Source organism: Penicillium lagena (assembly GCF_028827675.1).
Source record: "Penicillium lagena strain IBT 129212 chromosome Unknown utg000007l_segment0_segment0, whole genome shotgun sequence".
Taxonomy (NCBI): domain Eukaryota; kingdom Fungi; phylum Ascomycota; class Eurotiomycetes; order Eurotiales; family Aspergillaceae; genus Penicillium; species Penicillium lagena.
In genome coordinates, this window is record NW_026623228.1 from 731,676 (window position 1) to 755,719 (window position 24,044).

At 47.9% G+C, this 24,044-nt stretch overlaps 8 protein-coding genes across 8 annotated transcripts; 4 read left to right on the forward strand and 4 right to left on the reverse strand.

Annotated features, from left to right (window-relative positions):
- Positions 1 to 80: 80 nt before the first annotated feature.
- On the reverse strand, positions 81 to 2,428 carry N7510_009819 (putative chromatin remodeling complex subunit (Arp8); the record flags this gene model as incomplete). The annotated part of the gene is made up of 4 exons (XM_056981744.1): positions 81 to 1,724; positions 1,779 to 2,184; positions 2,244 to 2,334; positions 2,392 to 2,428. 4 exons carry the CDS (start codon positions 2,426 to 2,428, stop codon positions 81 to 83), a joined length of 2,178 nt encoding a protein of 725 aa, XP_056829580.1.
- A 462-nt stretch (positions 2,429 to 2,890) lies between these two features.
- On the forward strand, positions 2,891 to 4,289 carry N7510_009820 (ADP-ribosylation factor family protein; the record flags this gene model as incomplete). The annotated part of the gene is made up of 5 exons (XM_056981745.1): positions 2,891 to 2,965; positions 3,044 to 3,082; positions 3,161 to 3,244; positions 3,312 to 3,635; positions 4,032 to 4,289. The coding sequence occupies 5 exons, from the start codon at positions 2,891 to 2,893 to the stop codon at positions 4,287 to 4,289; spliced, it is 780 nt and encodes a 259-aa protein (XP_056829581.1).
- A 1,740-nt stretch (positions 4,290 to 6,029) lies between these two features.
- On the forward strand, positions 6,030 to 7,133 carry N7510_009821 (mandelate racemase/muconate lactonizing enzyme family protein; the record flags this gene model as incomplete). Its single annotated transcript, XM_056981746.1, has 1 exon — positions 6,030 to 7,133. The coding sequence occupies one exon, from the start codon at positions 6,030 to 6,032 to the stop codon at positions 7,131 to 7,133; it is 1,104 nt and encodes a 367-aa protein (XP_056829582.1).
- Positions 7,134 to 7,835: 702 nt separating this feature from the next.
- On the reverse strand, positions 7,836 to 10,567 carry N7510_009822 (M1 family metallopeptidase; the record flags this gene model as incomplete). Its single annotated transcript, XM_056981747.1, has 3 exons — positions 7,836 to 8,297; positions 8,352 to 10,395; positions 10,452 to 10,567. The coding sequence occupies 3 exons, from the start codon at positions 10,565 to 10,567 to the stop codon at positions 7,836 to 7,838; spliced, it is 2,622 nt and encodes an 873-aa protein (XP_056829583.1).
- A 2,439-nt stretch (positions 10,568 to 13,006) lies between these two features.
- Positions 13,007 to 14,626, forward strand: N7510_009823 (fungal specific transcription factor domain-containing protein; the record flags this gene model as incomplete). Its single annotated transcript, XM_056981748.1, has 2 exons — positions 13,007 to 13,702; positions 13,763 to 14,626. 2 exons carry the CDS (start codon positions 13,007 to 13,009, stop codon positions 14,624 to 14,626), a joined length of 1,560 nt encoding a protein of 519 aa, XP_056829584.1.
- Positions 14,627 to 14,816: 190 nt separating this feature from the next.
- Positions 14,817 to 16,578, reverse strand: N7510_009824 (amidase; the record flags this gene model as incomplete). The annotated part of the gene is made up of 3 exons (XM_056981749.1): positions 14,817 to 15,227; positions 15,286 to 16,242; positions 16,303 to 16,578. The coding sequence occupies 3 exons, from the start codon at positions 16,576 to 16,578 to the stop codon at positions 14,817 to 14,819; spliced, it is 1,644 nt and encodes a 547-aa protein (XP_056829585.1).
- A 548-nt stretch (positions 16,579 to 17,126) lies between these two features.
- Positions 17,127 to 19,329, reverse strand: N7510_009825 (uncharacterized protein; the record flags this gene model as incomplete). Its single annotated transcript, XM_056981750.1, has 4 exons — positions 17,127 to 17,865; positions 17,918 to 18,318; positions 18,373 to 18,437; positions 18,501 to 19,329. The coding sequence occupies 4 exons, from the start codon at positions 19,327 to 19,329 to the stop codon at positions 17,127 to 17,129; spliced, it is 2,034 nt and encodes a 677-aa protein (XP_056829586.1).
- Positions 19,330 to 20,697: 1,368 nt separating this feature from the next.
- Positions 20,698 to 22,406, forward strand: N7510_009826 (major facilitator superfamily transporter; the record flags this gene model as incomplete). The annotated part of the gene is made up of 5 exons (XM_056981751.1): positions 20,698 to 20,839; positions 20,906 to 21,104; positions 21,163 to 21,640; positions 21,700 to 21,767; positions 21,833 to 22,406. 5 exons carry the CDS (start codon positions 20,698 to 20,700, stop codon positions 22,404 to 22,406), a joined length of 1,461 nt encoding a protein of 486 aa, XP_056829587.1.
- Between the last annotated feature and the right edge of the window lie 1,638 nt (positions 22,407 to 24,044).

The following is a 24,044-nucleotide window of genomic DNA, read 5'->3' on the forward strand; positions in this document are numbered from 1 at the left end:
AAGAAAGCAACGAAAGGGAAGGAGAATTACAAGGAAGGAACAAGCATCATTCATTGCCACTAACACACTCCATGTTCTCATTAATACGCCCACATGCACTTGTATGCCATCAGTCGATGCCCTAGTCGATCATACTCGAGCTGCCCGATCCAGCTATCATTGGTCCCACTCAACTTCCCAAACACACTGGCCCCCTTCCACACAACCACCTGGGGATCGAGGTCTCGAGGAGGAACTCCAATCATGATCTCCTTGGCAAACCCAGGGCGCAGAGCTTGCAGTCGTTCCTCGAGGAACTGGTGGAACTGCGCAATCAAGCTGCCACCACCCACCACCATGATCCCTCCGTAGAAGTCGCGCATCTTCTTTTCATCCGAGCGAGCAGCGTGAGCAATGGAAGTGAGGATCGCGCTGTCGAGAGGGTACACCGGGATTATGTCGTCTCGCTCTTCCACAGAGGGAGGACGAGGTGCCTTCTCCTTCTCAGCCGACTCCTTATCCTTCACAGCGGGCGTGCTAGCTCCACCGGCTTGCGGAGTCCCCGCGGCGTCTGGTGCTGGGGAGCCGGCAACAGACGACCGAGGAGTGGCCTCGGCTTCCTGAACTTTGCTGACGGCGCTTGGGTGTTGGGGCTTGCCCGGTGTCGCCTGCACATCCGGTGGTGCCGTCGGCGCGTCCCCGTTCGCCTTGTCATCGGAAGGCAGTGGCGGGGCAAGAGCAGTCAGAATCTCCGACTGCGCAGCAGAGACAGGGTCATTGAGTTGCCCGTCGTAGATATCCATAGACCGGTCAATGAGTGTTCGTCGTGCGTCGACTTTGTGTTCATTGTCGAAGATGGTTGGCTCGAAGTAGCCCATCGGCGCCAGGTGGACTTCGTCGTAGGCCTTGAAGTTGTATTTGCGTGTATCCTGGCCAGCCACACGTAGATGGAAGTCGAACACTTGGGGTGAGACGCTGCCCTCGTTCATGGTGCAGAGGTTCTTCTTGAGCTCCTCGGCTAGCAGGTAGTCGTGCCGCTGCCACAGGTTGATATCGGCATAGGGGAAGTGGTCGTGGAGCATCATCTTGATAAAGGTCTCGGTTACATCGCGCCCACCGAACTTCAGGTTCACGCGCGAGTTCTCGATGCACATGCCCTCCTCCACACAGCAGATGGACGTCTTCTGCGCCCCGATATCGACGACGCAGGCCGAGGTAAACCCGGCGCCAAAGGTGGCCGCTAGGCTCTCTTGGATGAAACATGTGCGGGCAAAGGAAAACTCTCGCATCAACATCTCAAGAATTTGGGTGACGTATGATTTCTCGTAGAGATCTGGGATGACAAACACACACGAATACTGCGGCCAGTCTTTCTTGCTGGTCAAGCCCAGGTGGGTTTTGATGGCATCTTCAAGGATCAAAGAGATGTCCAAGAATAGCATCCGCTTGCTCTCGTAGTCTTTCTCGTTGCACCACCCATTCTGGATGGGCCAGTAAAGCTTGTATCGGGGCTTTGACGAGTCCGGTACGCGCAAGGCGGGCTGTCCCACAATGTACTCTGGTGGGGGGTCGGAGAGCTCGGTCCAGTCGACCCGCATGGGGTCGTTATGTTCCGAAATGGCCTCAGGAGCAGTTCTGCGGTTGTAGTTGACCACCATCTCCTTGGAGTTGGGCAGCATCCGTCGCTTGTTCTGTCGCATATGTACCTTGAGATCGGCAGACATTCTGTTGAACTGAGACGACCACTATACGAGAGTTAATGAATTTGCCAAGCTTCACAAACGCAGCGTCGGCCGTACCTCAGGGCCAAACGACTTCTCCGGCTCCATAGGAGAACCGTCGTCCCGTTTCAAACGCTTCGGCTTGGGTTCCTCCCGGTCTTCTGATTCACTCGTCGCGGACTTTCTCGCAATCACCATCGGAATCGTCTTAGGTAGTGCATCACTCGACAACCCAATTCGCAAGTTCTGACTGCCGATGTGGATCACAATGACCTTGGACCCGGCCGCTTCAGCAGGCGCTTCTTCCGTGTCCTCCATCTTTGCATCCTCATCGGCTTCCACTTCCGGTTCTGCGGCAGGTTCGCTGGTCTTGGCCGTTGCAAGGGCGCGATCACGGTCCTTTGCGGCCTTTGTCATTTTGGACCGGGCCTCCTCATTTTGTAGTCGGAACGCGAGGGACTGATCATCTCTCTTGAGGTAGTCGCTGCAGGGAACCAGGTACCATTAGCAGTTGCGTAAGGTCAATCAGGCTCCGCGACATACGTGTAGTAGTTCTTCTGATTGATTGCTGCGATCTGCGGCCAGCTGGAAAGCTCCATGTTGTTGTCTGTCCGCTCCAGGCCTGCGTAGTCCACTTTGAATCAGCACGCTGATCTTGCACTGGATGTTTTCTCAATCGCTGGTCACTTACCGTCATCCCGGGCGGCCTTTCTGCTCTTGCCGACCATGATGGGTGATTCTAGCGGAAACTTGACCGGCGTGGGTCGATGCCGCGGGCAGCGAATCTAGGGAGGGCAGAGGTGGATGGGTGTTGCGACCGGATTGCGCTTGGAGAGGTGGAAGAAGGAAGGGAATTGGAAAGGGGGAGGAGAGGGAACAATATATAAGGCCCAGCGAGGGACACAAGCAGTGGATAATGAATGCGCGAACGAATGAACAGTGGATGGATGAATGGATCAATTAATTGACCGCCCGCCAACTTACTTGGGCCGATTGCCACCATCCTTTCTTTCACTCAACGACCTTCCTCGACACACCAACAACAACCTCGCCAACTCACATTTCTCTCTTTTTGCTTGTCTTTGACTCCGACTTAGCATCCCTTTACCCTGTCATCCACATCGCATACCTGTCACCACCCTCGCCAGGCCCTCTGCTTTGAAATCAAGGCCCGTTCATAATACACAATCATGGGAGGATCATTATCGCGTCTATGGTCAATGGTCTGGACCAAAAAGGAGATCCGAATTCTCATTCTGGGACTGGTACGACCTCTGTGCGAGCGGGCCGACCTATCTGCTGGCCTATGCGTGGCTGGCTCAAAGGCTGACTCGGCGATCTAGGATAATGCGGGCAAAACGACACTGCTCTACAGGCTCAAGGTACGCGCTGCCCGGATACCAGAGACTGCTTTCTGGTGTTAGCGAAGCGCGCTGCTAAGTAATACTTCTGGTCCACAGATCGGCGAAGTCGTCACCACGATACCTACAATCGGATTTAACGTCGAGTCGGTCACATACCGGAACCTGAATTTGAATGTCTGGGTAGGTACCTCATGTGTTGCAGCGATCACCGACAGTAGGGGCTTGTTGCTGACCACGTATATTCCAGGATCTCGGCGGTCAAACGTCCATCCGTCCCTACTGGCGCTGTTACTACGCCAACACCGCGGCGGTCATCTTCGTCATCGACTCCACAGATATCGAGCGGCTGGGGACCGCAGCTGACGAGCTGGCGGCGATGTTGAACGAGGAAGAGCTGCACGACGCGGCGCTGCTGGTGTTTGCCAACAAGCAGGATCAACCGGGTGCTAAAGGCGCGGGTGATATTTCCGAGGCCCTTAAGCTGGGAGAGCTCCGGGACCGCAACTGGAGCATTGTCGCGTGCTCTGCCATTGACGGCAAGGGTGTTGAGGAAGGCATGGATTGGCTGGTGGTGAGTTCTTTTTCTCGTCTTGCTTTTTGGGGACTAGACAGACTAATCCTGTCATTTTTTATCTGTAGCAAACCATCCAGTCGGAAAACGCATGAGCTGCTGGTGTCTTTGCATCGGGCTATAGATTTTGAAACGACGATATACCTTGGTCTCCATGGTCGCCGAGGGGTGCTTGGAGGCCGTTCTGCTGCATTTGATGTGCTGTGCTTTTTTTTCTCTTCGGCTCTGCAGAGTCCTTGTCTTATATCGCTACATGGTTATTTTTGGAAGCGGTTCATCATGGCAGATAATAGTTTAATTGACGCCGTTGAGTCTATGAACAAAAACAAAGCCTTACTTATTTCCTCACTCCGCATCTGTGTTTCATCCTCTTCTTAAATCCACCCTGGACTGCAGTGCAATATGGATCTTATCCCCTCGACTCAGATCGTAGCCGTCGTCCCAGCTTCGAGTACATCCACGACAGATGTACAAATCACCACCTCGCACCAAGTGCCGAGGCCAGGCGAGGGTGAGGTTCTCGTGAAACTCGAGTTCTCGGGTGTCTGCCACTCCGACGTGCACAGTATCCGTAGGGACACGCCCATGTTGACTGATGTAGCGGGCCATGAGGGTATCGGCAAGGGGTTTCAAGGTAGGCATAATACAATCTAGGGTGGCTAGTAGATCGAGATCTAAATCGTTGCTATCTAGTCGGGACAGGCGTTGATGAGACGCAGTGGATAGATCAAAGAGTGGGAATCAGGTCAGTATCTCTTTTCGGCCTTGAATGAATTCTGCTCAAGACTCTTCGGCAAATAGATGGCTCTTTAGTTCGTGTCTCCAGTGTGAGCTATGTGCCATCAACCATACGGCATGCCCTAATCAGAAGAATGCCGGTGCAGTATGTTGCCATCCATTTCCAGGTGATAGAGATATGTCTTCGTGATCTGTAGTGCAGAATGTCCCCGACACATTTCAGAGCTCAGTGGGCATGGCATATATATCGTCGAAGTTTGAATCCCAATCCGGTGACCGAGGATGTTCGTGATATCTGGCGAATATCTTTTCATTCCTTACTTGAGGTCGGACGCTTTGGTGCTGGCCTTGGCCGCACCGCCACATGTGCTGCCTATTTCCTCATTGTAATCTTTGTTCCAGCACTCTCGCGCGCAGAACGCCAGGTCGTTGGTCAATGTGTTGAATGTGATTTGGGAATCGGCTACCGCGCCGGTGGCGGCGAGACCAAGGACGGTGACAAGAATAATACGCATTTTGTAGGTTTGAGTAGGATAGGTGGGAGGATGACGGGCATGGAGTTCGCAAGGAGCGAGAGCGCTTTTAAAAAAGTAATACGTACATGCAGTGCCTTTTTGGTTAGTGTCATTGTCTTTCTTTGGCCCCCCATAGAAAGGAAGGGATTGGGAGCCAGATGGATTTTCCCAATGGGGAAAGACAAGTGCGGCTCTGCGCATGTATATTTAGAGTTGCGCTACAGCCCTCTTTTTGAACACAAAGCATGCCGAGATGTCTATTCTATACACATTAGTGTGCCCTTTCAGAATAGCTTAGCAAAAAAGAAAATTGTTGCAAAAAGAATAATCGTGGTTCCAGAGGGGGTCGAACCCTCGACTTTGGCGTTATTAGCACCACACTCTAACCAACTGAGTTATGGAACCCGGGCTGGTCAATTTCGACCGGCAAGTATACATATTCCAACCCAGCAGGTATTCGCACCACTCCCTGATGCATGCTCCATGATAATATACTAAACACCCACTGCATTCTCAGTTATGGAAGACCATCCCTAAACTTCTGGCATCCCAAAAAGACAGATTATGTTCTAACTAGTGGTAATTAGCATATAGGAAAAGTAAAAGTATAAAGATAATTAAAAGGAAAATATGATGCCAAATCGCAAGTCTCATTGGGCATATTCATAGAGCACCTTATTGTGCTTGGACTGCCCTAGGATTTGATAACCTTATAGTTGAACGGCTTCAGTTTGAGCATGGTGATTCTATCGTGTAGCATCTTTGATTTGCTGGTCTGAATTTAGGTATCAACTATTCCATTGAGTCAAGAATTTACTGTACATTTCAATCCAATAGGCTTACCTGATAAATGTGCAATACAGCTAGTTAACTAACGTTAAGTTAACTATATTAGTTAACTTAGCGAGCCTTCAGGATTATTAAGCTTTACCAACAGCTCCTCTGACCACGCTAGCTTAGTCAATGAGGGGTACAGGCTTTGCTGTAATAAATAGGGGCAGCGTAGATAGTCTGGAATGCCATCGTTCTCATCATTCTCAATTATCCTGGAGGCCATTGGCTGGTAAATATACAAGCATATACCGCTTCTACTGACTCCGTCATTACCTTTTATATATATATATTTTTATTTTCTGACAAAATGAGCCAAGAGGTGAATCTAACAGAAGGTGAAATTCTGATTCATGACGTTTCCCTCAACGTGGTAGAAGCTACCTGGCGAGCTAAATGGCTCATACTCGGGCTTGTGGACAAAGCTGGCAATGTTGGTCTCGGAGAATGTTCTGATTCTGGTACTCCTGACCTCGTACGGGAGCTTGTCAGTTCTCTTGCTGGACGATTGCGCGGTCGCACTATAGCAGAAATTCGTTCGGATGGCTCTATGGTCGCTGGATTTCCCGGGGCATTGGCGAATGCTGTTGATCTAGCACTATCGGATCTCAAAGCCAAAGTTACCGGTACGGCACTCGATATATTACCAACAGAGAGATATCGTTCCAGGATACCACTTTACGCAAACATCAACCGTGCCGAGAGAGACCGTACATCAGCCAAGTTAGCAGCCCTTGGAGCCCGTGCGGTTGCTGATGGTTTTCGAGCTGTTAAGCTGGCACCTTTTGATGATACCAATGCAGAAGGTGGCCTAGCTCATCTACGCGCGCTAAGGGAGGCAATTGGTACAGATGTGAAGCTTATGGTGGATGCTCATCATAAATTGGCAATCGATGAGCAGCTACGAATTCTTCCACAGCTAGAAGCTTTGAATGTTGTGTGGCTAGAGGACCCTGCAACTATAGATGATATTGATGGTTGGAAAAAGGTTGCCGCAGCCACCAAAATTCCCCTCGCTGGTGGAGAGCAGGCAAAGAGCCTGGAAGACGTTGAACTACTTCTTTCTTCGGGCGTCTTGTCTGTTGTGCTACCCGATGCTAGAATTGCAGGAGTTAAAGGAGCATATGAAATCCTTTTGCGTGCTCAGGAACTCGGGATTCGATCTTCCTTGCACAATCATCTAGGACCAGTTACGACAGCCGCAAGTCTTCATATTGCGGCAGCTGTACCTAACTTTGATATCTTGGAATACGCCTATGGAGAGGTGCCGTGGAGAGGTGAAATTCTGACTCCAGAGGAGAAAATCGTTGGCGCATCACTTCCTGTTCCAAATGGTCCAGGACTTGGTGTTAATTTGTCGGACAAAGCACGACAGTTGCTTTGTACAGAGTCACAAAAGAGTCAAGTAGTGTAGTGCCTTAAAGAAAACAATTTGTGTATGGTACGGATCAATGTAGATCTATAAAACGTAAAGTGTTTCCCCTAATGCTATTTAATACAGTTTAGCATCGACAATTACAAGGCTGATAGCATTCAAAAATGCTGTTATGTTGTATCTTTGTATCTGATGTTGAGTCATTATGATGCTGCTAGGGTCGAAGATGGAAACCAGGCCGATATCTCCTGTTGCTTCTCCATCTTGACACTTTGTCAGTATTTGTTATTGAACCGACACAATCAGAGTGAAGGTGAATGTCTCGTAAACGCGATACGATGCAGTTGAGTCGTATAGCCACGTTCTTGCTATTCTACATCCGTTAGCCACCTTTTGTGTACTTTATCGGTAATAATGGTCACGGTAAACCTGTCGCCTCCGGTGGCGATCGGTTCTGAGATCATGGGGTGAGCCTCTCCCTGGGCACTCAGAGCGGGACCTGAGCTACTCACTGAGCAACCTGAGCGCTCACCCCGTTGCTCACACCCTTCAATTCTCATGGTGCCTCTAGTCCTTCTCCTACTCCGATGCTAACCGATCTACTGTCTACTACACCAAGACTCTAATCCATCTGTAAATATAAGAGGAATGAGGATTTATATCTCTCGAGTTTCTAACTCTAGTTAGACTCTAGAGAGTCCCAAATCGTCACAGGAGGGAGGCGGTTTGATGAAATATTTCTTAATGTGCCAGACCTTTGATGAACAAAGCGACCTCATGTCGATCCCTTTCGACCCATAACGACTTAACATTTATCACCTCAAGTGCTTGGGTCAATGGGATCTCAATTCCCTTTGTATCCTGAGTGTCGAAAAAATCTTTAATAGACTCTTTCTGTCTCCTGGTCGCGAAGCCCGTAATACAAGCCTTAACGAGCTTGCCTAAAGCGACTTTGGTGAGACGTCGAGCGAGTGTTGTCCAGTTCTGCATTAACCACTTCCACAAGGTCTCGACTCCCGTTCGATGAGCCTGCAAAGAGCTAATGACAAAGTGTAGATCTTGGTCACGAACATGCTCACTTGCAGCGAGCTCAAGTGTCCGTGTCACCAATGTCGTATCCTTAGCGTAGCCCAAGGACCGTAAAGCAGTGTTGCGTTCAATACTCGTCTTCGCGTTCATATATTCTTTCAGAATAATTTCGTACTATTAAGTTATTAGCAAAAAACTGTTTGACAACGAAACCTCTGTTTAATTCACCTCGGACAATCCACCGTGCTCAAGTACCAGGCGAAATATGTGAGGCAGGAGGTTCGGATCAATCTTTGAGGTCTTGTTGACCCACCCAGTGAAAAGCGCTTTCGCTGTGGCAATTACCTCTTGATCTCCTGCTTGTCCAGCAATTCCAAAGAGCAATGCCTGCAGCTCCTTTTCTAAGTGACCGGTATAGTCCTTCTCCCGTCCCAGCTCAGTTAATTTTGGGCTCACCAATTGTCTGGCAAACGTCTTCAGCCCCGCAACAACCTGTGGATCTTCAAAAAGCCATGCTGATTGGATTGCATCAAGATGCCTGCTTATGACAATCCATACCGTTGGCTGTGACTCATGAATGAACTCCATGAGTAGCCTGAGAAACACAGATGTCTTCTGGTGGCCGGATGTTGCCAGTGCCCCGGTATCTGCAATGATTCCCAATCGATCCTCAACACTGAAAGTGTCGCTTTCTGTACAGACTTTGACGAGCCTCTGGAGATGTTCAGCATCATAGGAGGTCCTGTATATCCCACTTTGATCGGCATTTAGCTTGAGAAAGCCGTGCATTCTGATTTGAACACTTTTCTCGTTGAACAACTCTCCACGCAATACCCCTTGATCTGAACGTATATTCAAGGGCACAGGATAATTTTCGCTCCGTGGTATGGATGACAATTTTTGAAGTTGCACATGACGGTCTTGCTGAAGGCATATGCAGCCTTCTGAAACCGTAACTGTGACGACGGGATAGCCGACTTGTGTCGTCCAGACACTCATTGAGTCAACAAAATCTCCTCTGTTTGGATGCCCTAAAGCAGCCCAGAGGTCAGCTGTGCTGGCATTTCCATAAGCGTGTTGGTTCAAATAGCGCCGGACACCGTTCATGAATTCATCTTCGCCTAGGTAGGAGTAGACCATCCGTACCAAACTGCAACCTTTCAGATAGGATATAGCATCGAAGGCATAGCCGATGGCGTTCGTTTTCTGAGTTGGAAGCTCAAGTGGATGGCTGCTGGGAAGCGAGTCCAACGACAATGCTTCTTGGAGACTATCCGCCACAAACTTTTCCCATACTTTCCACTCGGGATAGAAATGGTCGCAAGCATACCAGGACATCCACGTGGCAAACCCTTCTTTCAGCCAGAGGCCATCCCATTGATCCATTGTGACGAGATTTCCAAACCACTGGTGAGCAATTTCGTGTTGGACAGTTAAAGTTGTGCGTAATTTGTTGGACATGCTCCCGAGATCTTCGTCAAATAAGAGGTCGGCCTCACGGAAAGTTATCAAGCCCCAGTTTTCCATCGCACCGGCTGGGAAATCGGGAATGGCGATCATGTCCAATTTCGGGAGCGGATACTCGATGTTGAACTTTCTTTCATAAAATTCAAGAGTCTTCATTGCCAAATTCAAAGAGAAATGCCCATGGTCCAATGTCGCATTTTGTCGCCGAGGCATGTAAACTCGCACTGGTACATGGAAATTGGTTGATTCCACGTATTGGAGCTCAGCGACCACAAAGGCAAGAAGATAGGTCGACATTCTGGGGGTTCTGTTGAACGTCACAATCTTTTTCAGGGGGCTCCTTCGACTCAACTCGTCGTCGGTAACCAGTTCGATGTCTCTTTGTTCGACAATGTCCATGTTGCTCAGACAGGTCAGATGCCTGTCCACAACCAGGGTGACCGAAAAGCTCGCTTTAAGGGAGGGCTCATCGAAGCACGGGAATACCCTTCGTGCTTCGGTCGCCTCCAATTGAGAGGTGGCTAATACCTTCGGCAAGCCATCCGAATCTAGGTAACGGGATAGATAAAACCCCATCATTTGATCGTTAAGCCTGCCTTCAAATACGAAAACAAGCTGTATCTGGCTGGCTGCCTCAAGGGGAAATGCCACAGATATGATGGCAAGATGCTCTTCAGCATCGTATGAGACCGTGTGATCGAATGCGGCGGTTGAAGATCCTGGCATGCTTCTGACTTCCGTTCGAAGAATATTCAAGTCATTCACGTTCAACGGTATGACGGAAGTTTTCTGCAGAATGTCGATTCTATGTGCAATGTCAGTTCAATAATTTAGTAGATATCAAGAAATAGAATCTCTTACGAAATCTTCACTGTACCGTGAAAGACTGCATTCTCCAAGTCAGGCTCCAATTTCAGGTCGTAATGTTTTGGGACAACATCTCGCAGTCCAATGCCCACAGTCGTAGGGAGCGCCATATTCGCGGGTTATAAATAATAAAGCCTTGTGAAGTGTGGTGTTGACGGACACTTCTCGCGGTTGACGTAAATGTGTATTACAGCAGCGCTTGCGACATACCAAGTTTCATTTACTTCGCAACAAGACTGTGTTGGCGTCTGTGAGAAGTTTTCCCCCACTCAAAAGTGATAATAGGGGGCAATTTGTATGTTATTCCCTCGTCCACTTCTCTGTTCGGCTTTCCGGGTTTCCGTAAGATTGAATGCCTTCAATTGATTAAGTGTATGTGGACTTGCAGTCGGCTCGACATACCTCGAGAGATAAATTTACGAAAACCTAATATTAGCCATCGCCACGACCTGCTGTCCTCAAATTACTGGTTACCGGGCCGGCCATGAAACGAGAGGCCAGGCTGCCTTCACACACCACGCACGCCCTTATAATCTATTGTTAATACATATGAGTACCTTTTGTGCGTGCTCCCGCACTAAGAATATTGTGTCCTGACCGCGCCGGACCTTGTACCGCTAATGTCAATTGGGATCAGGGTATGATCAGAAGTACATAAGAATCTGATTGGTGGATAGTGCGTGCTCCCGCACATGTTTTATGGTGTCCCGAGGCCCGACCGCCGCATCTGTCAAGACTGCAGAATTATGGTTGAAGGGTCAATTTAGCGGGTGTGAGGTGGGAAGGTACTTAAAGAAGAATGCAGATTAATATGCTAGAGAAAAAATCAAACACCCTTTTGGATTTACATTTTTCTAATCACCAACCGCGCCCCTACATATATCATTTGGGCCAACTAGTCTTGGCACCATCAACTCTAAAAAATGTCACAACCCTTGAAACATCATCAGCAGGAAGGGGAGTTTCTTCAGGAGAGGCTAAACCAAATTCGACTCTACAAAGATCGAGGTACGGCAACGTCTTGCTTTACTTTCTACGCAGATTCTGAGAATATGCTTTTAGCGCGATACGATTATAGCACAGTACATTCCATCGTCGATACCACGCTTGTTTCACACGTTTCCTTTATTAAAGAATATGAGGGTCAACAAATGCCTATGAATATGCCTTTGACAATGGTACTTGGTCATTATGACCCGCTTTGCGATTATGCAGATTATGATGACGAATGTTTGAAAAAAACGCAACAAGAGGCAATGCAGAATGTCCCGATGGAAGCTTATTTGCATGGAAATTCGGCATCAATGCTCCATCGAGAAATTCGGGCAAGTCAAAATGGTTCAGTTCCTGTTTGCATTTCCTCAACAAAAGGTAGAGAACTTCACAAAGTTATGATTTGAAGATGGCTAAGAAAATATGGCAACATAGTTGATGGTGTGGTCCTTTTTCTTACACCAAATGGGCACTCTTTGAACTATCGATCAGCCACCCTACATGGTGAAGCTTCACTGGTTCCTGATGCCGAAACTGATAAGAAGAGATGGGCCATGCGGCTTCTCACGAATCATATGTCCAAAGGGAGGTGGGAAGCAACTTATCCTGTCTTTCCTAAAGCGATGGAACACGTTCAGGTTATCGAGGTCAAGATCCGCTGCGCAAGCGCAAAGATCAGAACCGGGAATGTAGGAAGTTTTGATCCCGACAAAATAATGAATCATAACCCTCAGTGGAAGTCAAAAAAAGTCTGGTCGGGGGTTGTTCCTCTTTATGAAGTCCTAGGAGAAGGTATCTCAAGCGAAATCATGGCTCCCTGGGGAGAAACCCCAGAGGCTCGTCAACAAGTCGATTCTTGGAGAACGGAGAGGAACAAACTTTCGAGGAAATACGCAGAAACAGTGGCAGCAGTTGGTACTGTGGAACAGGAGATGAAAGTCAAGTCAGAGTATTTATTAGAAGAGAAGAGTTGAAGGTCGCAACAATGGTCAATGTTACCATGAATCATGAGTCTCTGGGGGGAAAGCGCGTCAGACAAAAAAAAGAAGGGACAAACAAATATTAAAACTTCCATTTCTCTTTTTGCGGAAAATTTTCTCGTCTCTGTTTTCCCATGTTATATTCACTGTAGCCGCAAAGGATATCCAGGTTGCCGTACGATTAACTAACACTACCAAGGGCTAGCAGGCAACCAGTATTGGCGCTTTTTCGCTCGTATAGTACCATATAACTGAGAATTCACATGGGAAGGTCGGAAGGTCAGCTGGGAAGCTGGTGTCGATATTTTGAACTGTTGACAGAACCTACAGATTAATGTTAAGAGCGGTGGCAATGAACGGGCAAATAAATACCCGGTTCCCGTCAGACCTCCAACTCTCCCCCTACTACCTCAGTCCCGGCCACCATACCTGAATGCAATCACAATGTATCGGTCTAACAGTGGCTGCTGGACTTGTCGTGTGAGAAGGAAAAAATGCGACGAGGGAAAGCCTTCCTGTGTGGCCTGCACATCGAGAAATATTCAGTGTCATGGATATGGACGCAAACCAGATTGGATGGATGGAGGTCCTCGGGAAAAGTCAGAGGCCGCTCGTTTGAAACATGATATCAGGAGGTTTTTTGGCCAGCGGAAGAAAGAAGTGTCGTCGTCTACCCCTCCTGTCTCCCAGGGTGCGGTCGAGGTAGCCATGGATAAACCATTCTCCTTGCATGACCGCAATCTCGGCACCACTTTCGAAGGTTGCAAGAGTAGGATGCTGTCGGACATCTCACTGCACATCGGAGATGAGGTCGAGGCGCCAAATGATCCCATCGGTCGAAATGTCACCGCTTCCGAGCCTTCGGAAGCCAATACGTTAATAGCACATGACTCAGCTACTAGATCCTCTCTTTCGATGATCAGAAGTTACCGCGAGACAGAATTACTGATGCATTATCTGGATTATGTATTTCCCTTGCAATTTCGTTTCTATGACTTTTCTTCGCACCCAGGGGGCCGAGGCTGGTTGCTCTGGCTTCTATTCAACACGGGTCCGCTGCTCCATGCTACCTTGAGTTTGAGTGCCCTCCACCAATATACTTTGTTTCACCCACAATCAGACAGAAGGGCCAAAGAGCTTGCTGCATATCATGAAAACGCCCTGCGTGACCTTCAGGTGTTCTTGGAAAATGCTGGAATGGACAATGACACCAACGGAAATATTCGAGACGTCACGGTTTTGGCTTGCGGCATATCGCTTATCAGTTTTGAGGTCTGTCTTTTGGATTTCCTGATTCTGTTTCTTTGATTCTTACTTGAACAGCTTTTTCAGGGTGGGATTTGCAATTGGCAATTGCACCTAAATGCCCTGCTATCTATCCTGGACAGATGTGACCTTTCTAGTTTCGGGAAAAGCTGTGTTATTGAGAACGAGCTGGATGAGTCCTTTGATTGGCAACACACTGCGCTTTCCTTTTTTCTCACGGTTCTTTTGTGGTTTGATCTGCTTTCGTGTGTCTCTACCGAGACCACTCCTCGTTTGCCATATCGCAGACTGTTGGACGATGGTATCGTCAATATGGAAAGCGTGATGGGGTGCACAAACCGGGTGATGCGTGCTATCGGAGATCTTGCCAACCTAAGCTCTTGGAAATGTCGTGCCAAGGAGCTTCAAGTGCTGAACACACGAGAACTTCTCTTACGCAGCCTTGAGATAGAAAAGCAACTTGAGGAAGGGCTGAGTGAGCTGGGAACGACAGCAGAGCAGTCGCCGGGTGACCCAATGAAAGGTCCAAACCGATTTTCCGAATCTGTCCAATTCGTAACTCGGGCTTTTGCTACCTCTGCCCTTGTCCAATTGCAAACAATAGCCTCGGACAGCTACCCGGATCTATTTCAACTTCAGAGTGCAGTGTCAAGGAATATTGCTATTCTGAAACACATCGATGATCCTCAGACTGTTCGAGGGCTCGTCTGGCCTCTTTGTGTCTCTGGGAGCATGGCAGAGCCTGATCAGCAGTCGATCTACCGGAATTTCGTTCGAAGAGCGATGAAAAGCTCTCGTGAATTCGGAAACCTTGATGCTTTGCTTCTAATAATGGAGAAATGTTGGGAAATGAGAAGACTTGAAGCAGAGCGGGATGTAAACTGGAAAACTGCTATGAACGAGCTCAATATTAGTTTACTTCTGATTTAAAGACAGACTAGTTGGATGAATTTTGGTCAATAGGAAATTGAAATTCCTTCATTGATATCCGAAAAAAAGCCTCATCAAAACGCAGTCAGCCCCATTGAAAATCCAGATATTTTCTCCAGCCTCTTTCTCCAGCCTCCATTCCTTGAACTCGCCCAAATAGTTCACACTCCAATTCCACAGGCGTTTATGGCTAGACTGGTTTGTATGCAGCCAAGAGCTGGGAGATAAGAGTGGCTATTCGCAGAGTTCTCTCTTCCTCAAGTCTCCTCCCCACAATTTGGATAGACAATGGCGCGTCTTGATACCTCTTGTATCCTTGGGCGTTGTCATATAGTTCTCTGTACCATGCATCAAGAGAGCTCATAGCTTTAGGTGACGCAGGGGGGAAATTCTCCCAGGTATCCGTTTCGTTGACAGTACCGACGGGAATTGAGACAGATGAATAATCAAGGACGTTGAAGACGGAAGTGTACCCCCAGTATCGACTTTCATCATGGACAGCGGCAACTGTTGGGCGGACAGGACAGATTATTGCATCCACTTTCGTAGCGTTCCACTGCTTTGTATACAAAGTCTTCAACATCTCAATAGTGGCATTGACCTAGAGTTGGAATGTGTTAAATCCGAAAACCTTGTAATAGACAGACATCAAACCTCACCTTGAAGCTATCTTCGATGGAATAACGACGAAGGGCCTTTGTGTCAAGCAACCATTTCAACATAGCTACTGGGGGCTCTTTACCTTTCTCCAGCGTTTGGAAGTATTCCTCACCGCCATCGAGAAAATACGCTTCGTTGGCCACGTTATAAATTTGTTCATGTAGATGAGGTTCCCAGTCCACGACAGAGTGGCCTGCCTCTTTCAATGCTGAAACGGTGCGCTTCAGTGCTCGCGAAACGGGAGGGTGTGGCTGCACGACGCTATCATTCCACATGACTCCTATCTTCAAATGGACAGGAATCGACTTTGTAATTCTCCATGGGATCTCAATAACTGATGGCTCATAAAGCCACGGCTGTGGTCGTAGAGCAGCAGTGCAAAATAACTCCAGATCTTCGGGGCATAGAGCCATGGGTCCGACTACACCGACAATGTTCTGCATGCCTTCGTGTAGTCCACTTAAACCACTATGTGGTAATCTTCCCACACTAGGCTTCAGGCCATAGATACCGCAAGCGGCACAGGGTACGCGAATGGACCCACCAATATCTGTCCCTATACCCAGGATGCTTCCTCGCATTGCCAACAAAGCTGCTTCACCGCCGGAGCTGCCACCCGATGTCAAGTCGGCATTGTGAGGGTTCAGTGTTCTTCCGAAAATATTTGAGTTTGTCTCAAGGGACATTAAAGACTGCGGGTTTGTAGTTTTAACGTGGAATACTGCACCTTGCTCTCGAAAAATCTTCACAATATGTGCATCCTCGGTGTCTTCTGCATTGGCCCAAGATATGAGACCGGAAGTGGCCCTTGAACCTTTAAGCCTAATGTGTTCTTTGACAGAAACTGGCAACCCGTGTAATGGTCCCCGTGTTTTGCGGTGCACTCGTTGATATTCGTCCAGTGCTTCGGCTTGTGCTATTGCTTCCTCGAACAGAATTTCTGCAAGGCAGTTTGTCTTGGAAAATGAAATGCTATTAGGTCGGTCTAGAAACTTATGGACAAATTGTTTACTTACCGTCTGATGTGCAATCGCAGCCCTCTTGCAAAATGCGATGGTAACCTCAACGGAGGTCAGTAGCCCTGTCTGCACCAAAGAGACAATGTCCACTGCTCGTTTTTCGGTGATCTCGAGCTCTGATTTGCTCAAAATACCACATATTTTTGGTAACTCGAGAAAGTTCTTCTTGGTGAGCAAGTACTCTGGGAGCTTCCAGGCATCAGGTATCTTGCGTGAGATCTGTGCTCGCCGAGCAACTCCAATTTGCTGCCATGAGGGTATCTGGTCATTCATTTTCCACAGAAGGAAAAAGAAAAAGGAAAAATAGCAATCGGAGTCAGGCGAAGAGTGATGTTGATTATCAGATCCGATGGTTCAGCCTTTCAATTGCAGGAGGAAAACAAGAAATCTTGATGAGTTTGTCGAGGCAAAAGTCCCGCACCGTGTGTTCTTTATAAAGTATCCTCACAATAAATCTGATTCTCAAAAGGAAACTGAAATAAAAATATTCAAAATATTCTATTGGTTGACCTTGTTCCATATCGCTATACGGACTTTCTCTAACAAACCAGGCAATGCGAGCCGAAGCTCGGCTCGCATTGCCTCAACTTTAATTTCTTATGTGCCATGCGGGTAAAGTGGGTATACCGGCTCGCGTTGCTCAACTTTAATTCATCTTTGTGCCATGCGGGTAGGTATTATCTTTCATAATTATGTACTCACTAATCGACTGAATGAAGTTGGTCTTGACGAAGAACGTAAAGGTACCGCTCCCGCGACCTTCCTACCAATGGCAAGGAGCAAAATATATGTCATCTATATTCTTGTTTCTGCAGCGTATCTCAATACTTCGCACTGATTTGGTGTTTTCCTCCGGTCACGTCAATGACAGTACTCGATCCATTTGTTACGGCCTGTCCGTCCAAAGTAGCCTGATAGAAGCTTCCCTCAGTGGACTGCGGCAGAATGATTTGACCTGTCGTTCCCTCAGGAGTGTTCACCCAAATACCAAAGCCGCTTCCGTCCCTGTTCAGCGTCCAGCCCGAGGAGAACTTCCCAAGTGGGGTGGTAAAGCCACCCTCTGCAAACTGCAAGTCGCCGAATTGTGGTTCTAATACCCACTCCTTGCCACCTGGTCTGCTTGGTCGCAAGCCCACGATGAACGAACTCAATGCATCGACCGGGCCAGTACTCCAGCCGAGAGCATGGGCCGTGTATGAGCCATTCTTACTATAAGCATCATCTCTGTATCGCCAGGATCCATCAATATTGTAACCCTCGACGAAGGTGCTCTTAGTCCCATATGGATTTTCCAGGTTCCAACCCCAGCTTCGTCGGATCAAGTCAAGTGCGCGTGTTGACTGACCGATGGCGAGATGGCCCTTAATCTCGTACCCCTCGGTATACATTACAATGCTTCCCGGGAGCTCACCGCATTGAGCACCGATGGGTGTCCACTGGGTAGACAGATAGTCGCTTATATTGGAAGCATGAGAGTTATCGACAACGTTCCAATACAATGCCATACTGTTTCCATCTTGGCAATGGTTGCTGTGATCTTCTTCTGTATTCCAAAATGCTCTATTTTGGGGTCAGAATAGTCGTAGGATACCTTAAAGTAAGGAAAACTTACCCGACAAAAGAATCCCAATTATGTTCTAGGATTGCTTGTTTGACGGTTTCGGCTTGTTCCAACCATTGGATGCCGATTGTGTCGTTCATCCAAGTACTCATTTCGGCGCCTCTTCTTAAACACCCATAGAGTAGCATATTGCCATCTGTGGTGTGTCCAGTAGAGATAGCTGTGCGGCCCCAGTTGTTACCTCCAGTCACGTTTATGAGTCCGCTACTGTCAATTTTTTGAGTAGCAAAAGACATGCCAAGTTTGAACTTATTCCAGCTTTCTGTGAGCCAGTTCATATCACCACTGAAAAGAACGTAATCGTATGTGGCGAGCAGAGTGGCCATATGGTAGGTGTCCGAGTCAAAAATGTTGATTGGTGGTGGCACCCACGGCAGTTCTCCTGTGGTTTGCTACTTGCTATTTAGCTTGAAATGGCAATCTGCAGGTCCAATATCGAAGCTTACCTGAACTTTATACTGAAGTTGCAGAGATCTCTTCAGTGTATTCATGTCTCCGAGAGCAATTGCAGCTTCAAAAGGATTATTAAGTGAACAAGCTCAGAGTAGACAGATGGATAGTAGAGGGTTCTTACCACTTCGCAAGGCCATACCGAAATCAGCGGCCCATACAGCTCTGTCGCGCTTATTACCAGCACCTAGGCCAGGACCCTCTGTATCCAGGTCGTCGTTGTTCTCCCAACCATAATTCAAACAAGGATACACACGGGCTGTGTTTGTTGGCATGATGTTCGTCTGGACTGTAAAGGCCGCTCCGTACCAGATGCGGTTGAGAAGGCCATCGCTCGAATGGAAGTAGCCACCATAGGCACGCATATTTCCCCAGTTCGGATGGAATGATAGCTCAACAGTCATGTTTGTGACCGAGACATCCAATGTTGAGTTGGTAAGGGTGTACAAGCTTAGGTATCGAAAACCACCGCGAGCCTTGTCATCTGGCACTATGTATTTTTGCACCGTATGCCCATCGTCTCCCGCACTGGTGCTGATATTGCTGTACAGGGCACCGTCATGTCCAATGCCGCCGTTAGACTCGTCAGAAATATATCCCGTAAAGTTGCTTGTCTCAGAGAACGCAATGCCAAGGGAACCCGTGCCGTTGGCGACATATTCAATGGTCACGACGCCACCAACCTCGAATCCCCAATCAAATATGTATAGAGACCCGTTACTGTTCAAGCTTGGGATGCTTTGCGTCGACCAGTCTCCGAGTTGACGATGGTTAATGTCCAGGATGCGAACGGGAGAAAGAGTCCGAGTATCTGGCACGAAGAATCCGTCCTCCCAAGGGCCGGGGAACGATGCTTGCGCTGGACCATCACATGTTGTGTCTCTCCAACATTCTGCAAATGCAGTTGAACATAGCACGATCAGCAGCGCAGCAAAAAGTGGGAAAGTGACCATGATGTACTACCATAATAGGGCTAGCAGAACAGAAGCAAATCCTGGGGTATTCCGGGACAAAAAGTGATCAAATTGCTTGATTATAACTATTGGCATACGTTTCAAGGGTCCCTCAACGACGTCGAAAGATTGATTCAATTGGTTCGCCAAGACAATATGTTTCCATCCTTCCCCACATTTCTTGTAGTTTCCCCGCAGTCTCGGTGATGAATTAAAGCGGATTGGGGTTGCATCCAGGCGCACAAACTCTACAAAGCAGCTCGGCTTAATATGACCCGATTATATACGTTGAGATGGTAAAATGGAGCGTTGTAATGGTTTCGAGGCGTGGTGAAATTTAATCACTTCATCTATTTTTTGACGCGAAATGGTCTGCTGAAGCGTACTTTATTGATGATCAAATCGAATCACATGAATCATTACTGAGGTGGTGAAATAGATAGGCGGGGGGGTTTAATGATTTCATCGCTTGGTCAAATTGAAACATTCCGGTCATTGATTCCGGGGTAAGATGATGAGATTTGTGATATTACTTAATTGGTGGTGAATCTAGCCGTAAAGCGGCAATCCGAGGACGATTTAGATGGCCCCTACCTTATCCAAAATCTACTTACTCACTCGCTGATGGATCTTCACCCTGTTTAGACTTTGTGCCGTGGGGAGTTGTCAGCAAACACGGGAAGCATGGCTTTCATGGAATGATGGATCATTTGGAGAATGCATAACCTGATCCGTGGATGATGATGCTTTCCGCATTTGATATATATTCTCCGGGTGCTAAGTCGCAGGTTCACCTCGAACTTCGGACCTCCAACAAATCGTCTCTTTCCGTGCACGAACCCTCATTTTTTTCTCTTTTTGGTTGTGTCTGCTATCGTTGATGCTGCTCAAGAAACAGTTGAAATGGGATCGGTGACGGTCATAGTCTCCGATCGGCTTTGAGCCGTGCAGATCCCGCTATATCCTTTGTAGCAGTTTGGGTAGTGGTGTCCGATCGGCGATCGACCCTCGCCGATCGGCGACGCAGTTCGCCAGCTGTGATTGGTCTGTATACTGGCGCTTCCTAAACCCCGGTCGCAAGGCCTCCGATAATGATGCAAAACAGAATTACCACCAATCTCCAACATGCGGCCGCCCATCTCCATGTTCAAAAGCTGGGGTCAGGGGAAGACCCACCTAGATGTACGGGGGTGGAGAAGTGTTGGGTTGGATATTTATTGACCCTGAGGTCCCCCATCTCATGGCCTGTTGGCTGATAGCTGTCACGTTGTCTGTTCGGTCCGTCAGATACGAGAAGCACCTTGGGAGACTGATCACTACTATATCACTACGTCTCGATTCATTTCTTTTCGAGTCATCTAGTCAACCATGTCCACCGAGAAGGCGCAAGATTATCAACTGGAGAATGCTCCTCCAGAAGGCGCTCGGTACGTTCATATCGACCCAGCCGTCGAGAAGCGTGTGGTTCGCAAACTGGACTGGAATTTCGTGCCGCTAGTGGCGGCCCTTTGTAAGTGCAGTATCTTACCTCCGGGGTATTGGAGAGAAGACATAAAAAAAAAGCTCACACTTCTAGACCTGGTCTCGTTCTTAGACCGATCAAACATAGGAAATGCTGAGACAGCGGGCATGAGCAAGGATCTCCATGAAACCAACGCCCAGTATCAGTGGCTTCTCACCATCTTTTACATTCCGTATATATTCTTGGAGTGGATGGCGCTGATGTGGAAAATCGTGCCACCACACATATGGGCTTTCGGAACGGTTTTTGTCTGGTATGGTTGATCCCAGTCCTATTTGCAGTAGACCATGGCGACTGAAATTTACCTTAAGGGGCCTTGCGTCTGTTCTTCAATCCACTGCATTCAACTGGCAAGGCATGATGGCCTGCCGATTCTTCCTTGCAGCTGCAGAAGCTGGTTTTTCCCCAGGAATTCCGTACTTGCTATCATTCTTCTATTTGCGGAAAGAGATTGGTTTGCGCATCGGTGTATTTCTCTCGGCGGCTCCACTTGCTACTTGTTTTGCGGGAGCATTGGCATTCGGCATCACATCAGGCCGACTTGATTTACCGAGCTGGAGATTCATGTTCATAGTGGAGGGCATACCAGCACTTATCTTGGCTGTCGTTGCATTTTTCTTCCTCCCTGATTGCCCGGAGAAAGCGAGGTTTTTGACCAAAGATGAGAAGGAGGTAGCACGGGCAAGAGCAATTCGGCAAGTTGGTGAGGAAGGGGGAGCCAGAATTGGATCTCTCAACCTAAAAGAAGTTGGAGAAGCATTGTTGGATCCGAAAAATTGGCTGATAGCAGTAAGTCTCTCATGTTTAGGTGTCTGATATGATTTTTCCTTGCTGACTTTTCCTACCAGTTGATGTTTTTTTGTTGTAATGTGTCTTTCTCCTCTCTTCCTGTATTCACCCCTATGATTCTCAAGGAGTATGTAAACCGAAAGCAGAACCACCCCTTTTTCCCGCAAACGTGCTAACGCAACTTCGTTTCAGAATGGGATTTTCCGCTTTAGATGCTCAGGGTCTCAGTGCACCGCCGTACTTTCTTTCTTTCGTGATGTGCAATGTCACGACATGGATCGCGGACCGTACCCAGCAGCGTGGCCTAGTCATAATGACGCTTTGTATCCTAGGTGGAATCGGCTATGCCCTTCTAGCTACATGCAGAGCCGTTGAGGCCCGGTACGCCGGTATATTCCTCGCTGCCGCCGGAATATTCCCCGCGATCTCTAATATTTTCCCCTGGGTCCTCAATAACCAGGGAACTGACACTAAGCGTGGTGTTGGCTTTGCTCTGCTGCAACTGGTTGGTCAGTGCGGCCCTATCTTAGGCACCCGGCTATACCCTTCTAGTGAGGGCCCTCTTTTTATCAAGGGCCAGTGGATTTGTGCTGCATTCATGTTCTTCTGTGCATTGTTAGCGATCTCGCTTAGGACATACCTTGACTGGCAGAATAAGTATTTTGAGAAGAAAGAGACCGAGATTATCGGAGCCGCAGATATTGACAGAAAGCGGGATAATCTGGCTGTTGAGAACGAAGGATATGGGTTCAGGAATGTCTTGTGATACTTGATGGACTAACCGAGCCTTACGTAGATGCACTGGAGCTCAAAAGAAACCCTCCTTAACCCCAACCCAGGATTCTTTGAAGACATGATGTTTGCACCCAGGTTTGGAAACCAGGTTACTCTCTTGGAAGCTAAGAATATCGGTTTGGCCGTATATTATATGCCACGCAGGCATTCTAAACGGATTAAGGATTAAAGAATAGGATGAATCTTTACATTGAGTCCGCTAGGAAATTGTTCTTCGTTAAAAGCCATTTATCTGTTTACACGTTGTGCCCTATTCGGCACGAAACTTAGTTGGGCGTGGAAGCGTTTATCCACTTAGAAACATTCTTAGGCGTTTTCAAACTCTGAACTGAAAGTCTCGAATGGCCTAGACCTGGATAAAGAGGATCTTTTCCAAAATATACTAGGTAACGAAGACATTTAATCCGATATGCTTATTCGAGCTAATCGTGGGAATCCAAGAATTTGCGAGAAGTCAGTCGAGAGGCTTAGGCCTGGACGGAGAAGATGGCTTATTGATAAAAGGGTCCCGTGGCGCCCATAGTGATTAGTGACCACATGTCATATTGATCTTTTTTCTCCATTATTTTCTGAATTTTTCTACGGAGTTTAGCCAAATAATCCAATTGATAGTGATAAGTACTAGCACAGATTTTACCCCACAATTTCTGCAGCGCGCTTACACTCTACGTAGCAAATATTCAGTCCCCAAATGGTCGATAAATGTATCCTGGACCATTCTATGCCCTCTATGGCTCAGTTAAGGTTTCAGTACATAAGGGTTTCATTTTTAGGGCTGCATTCATACACCCTTCGTACAGCAAATAGGACGCGGCTGTCGTCGGATAATAAAGAGATTAATTCGAGGTATTGACAGATTTAGACTAGGATCCACTCCTTCAGTGCTATTATTTCGTATTTTAAATGTACATTTTATATTATTATGGCACCTTGAAGAGATGTGGAGTGTCAAGCCCTAATCGGTCCACAGTAGTTCCCACAACATTCTCTATTCGGAGGCCGCCACAAGCCTCTGGTTCCATAACTCAGTTGGTTAGAGTGTGGTGCTAATAACGCCAAAGTCGAGGGTTCGACCCCCTCTGGAACCATGACTTCTTTCTTTTTTTGCCTCTGTGTCCTTCTGGCGTATAGACTATGTATAGTTGTTATATAGGCATCGTGAGGGTTCAGTCCCGATCGGGATCCACTCCACTCAATCACGGGCCACTAACATGGAGAAATTAAAGGATTCTCCCGAAACTTTTTTTGTCGAGTAACAAACAGCTATTATTATTCTTTATGATCGTAATAAACCAAGTCAAAATGCCCCTCACCTCCGGGCGATCCCGTACCATGCCCCATGAAAGGTGTGCCGGCGATGGCACCGTTGATTGGCAGGTGGCGACAGGCCTATCGGGGCGAACAACTGGGCCCACGGGGCCGCAATGATTGACCGAGAGTCCCCCAGCGGAGAAGTTGTCCCGACACATGGTCCCCAAGCTGTCCCCTAACTGGCCCGGAAACTAGCCCTAACGCAGGGAACGCGAAGCCAAAAGCCGTTAAAGTTGCTTATCGTCCTTCCCTAAACACTGCGTGCAGCATCGTCGATCAGCCTGCGACCCTCGATAAT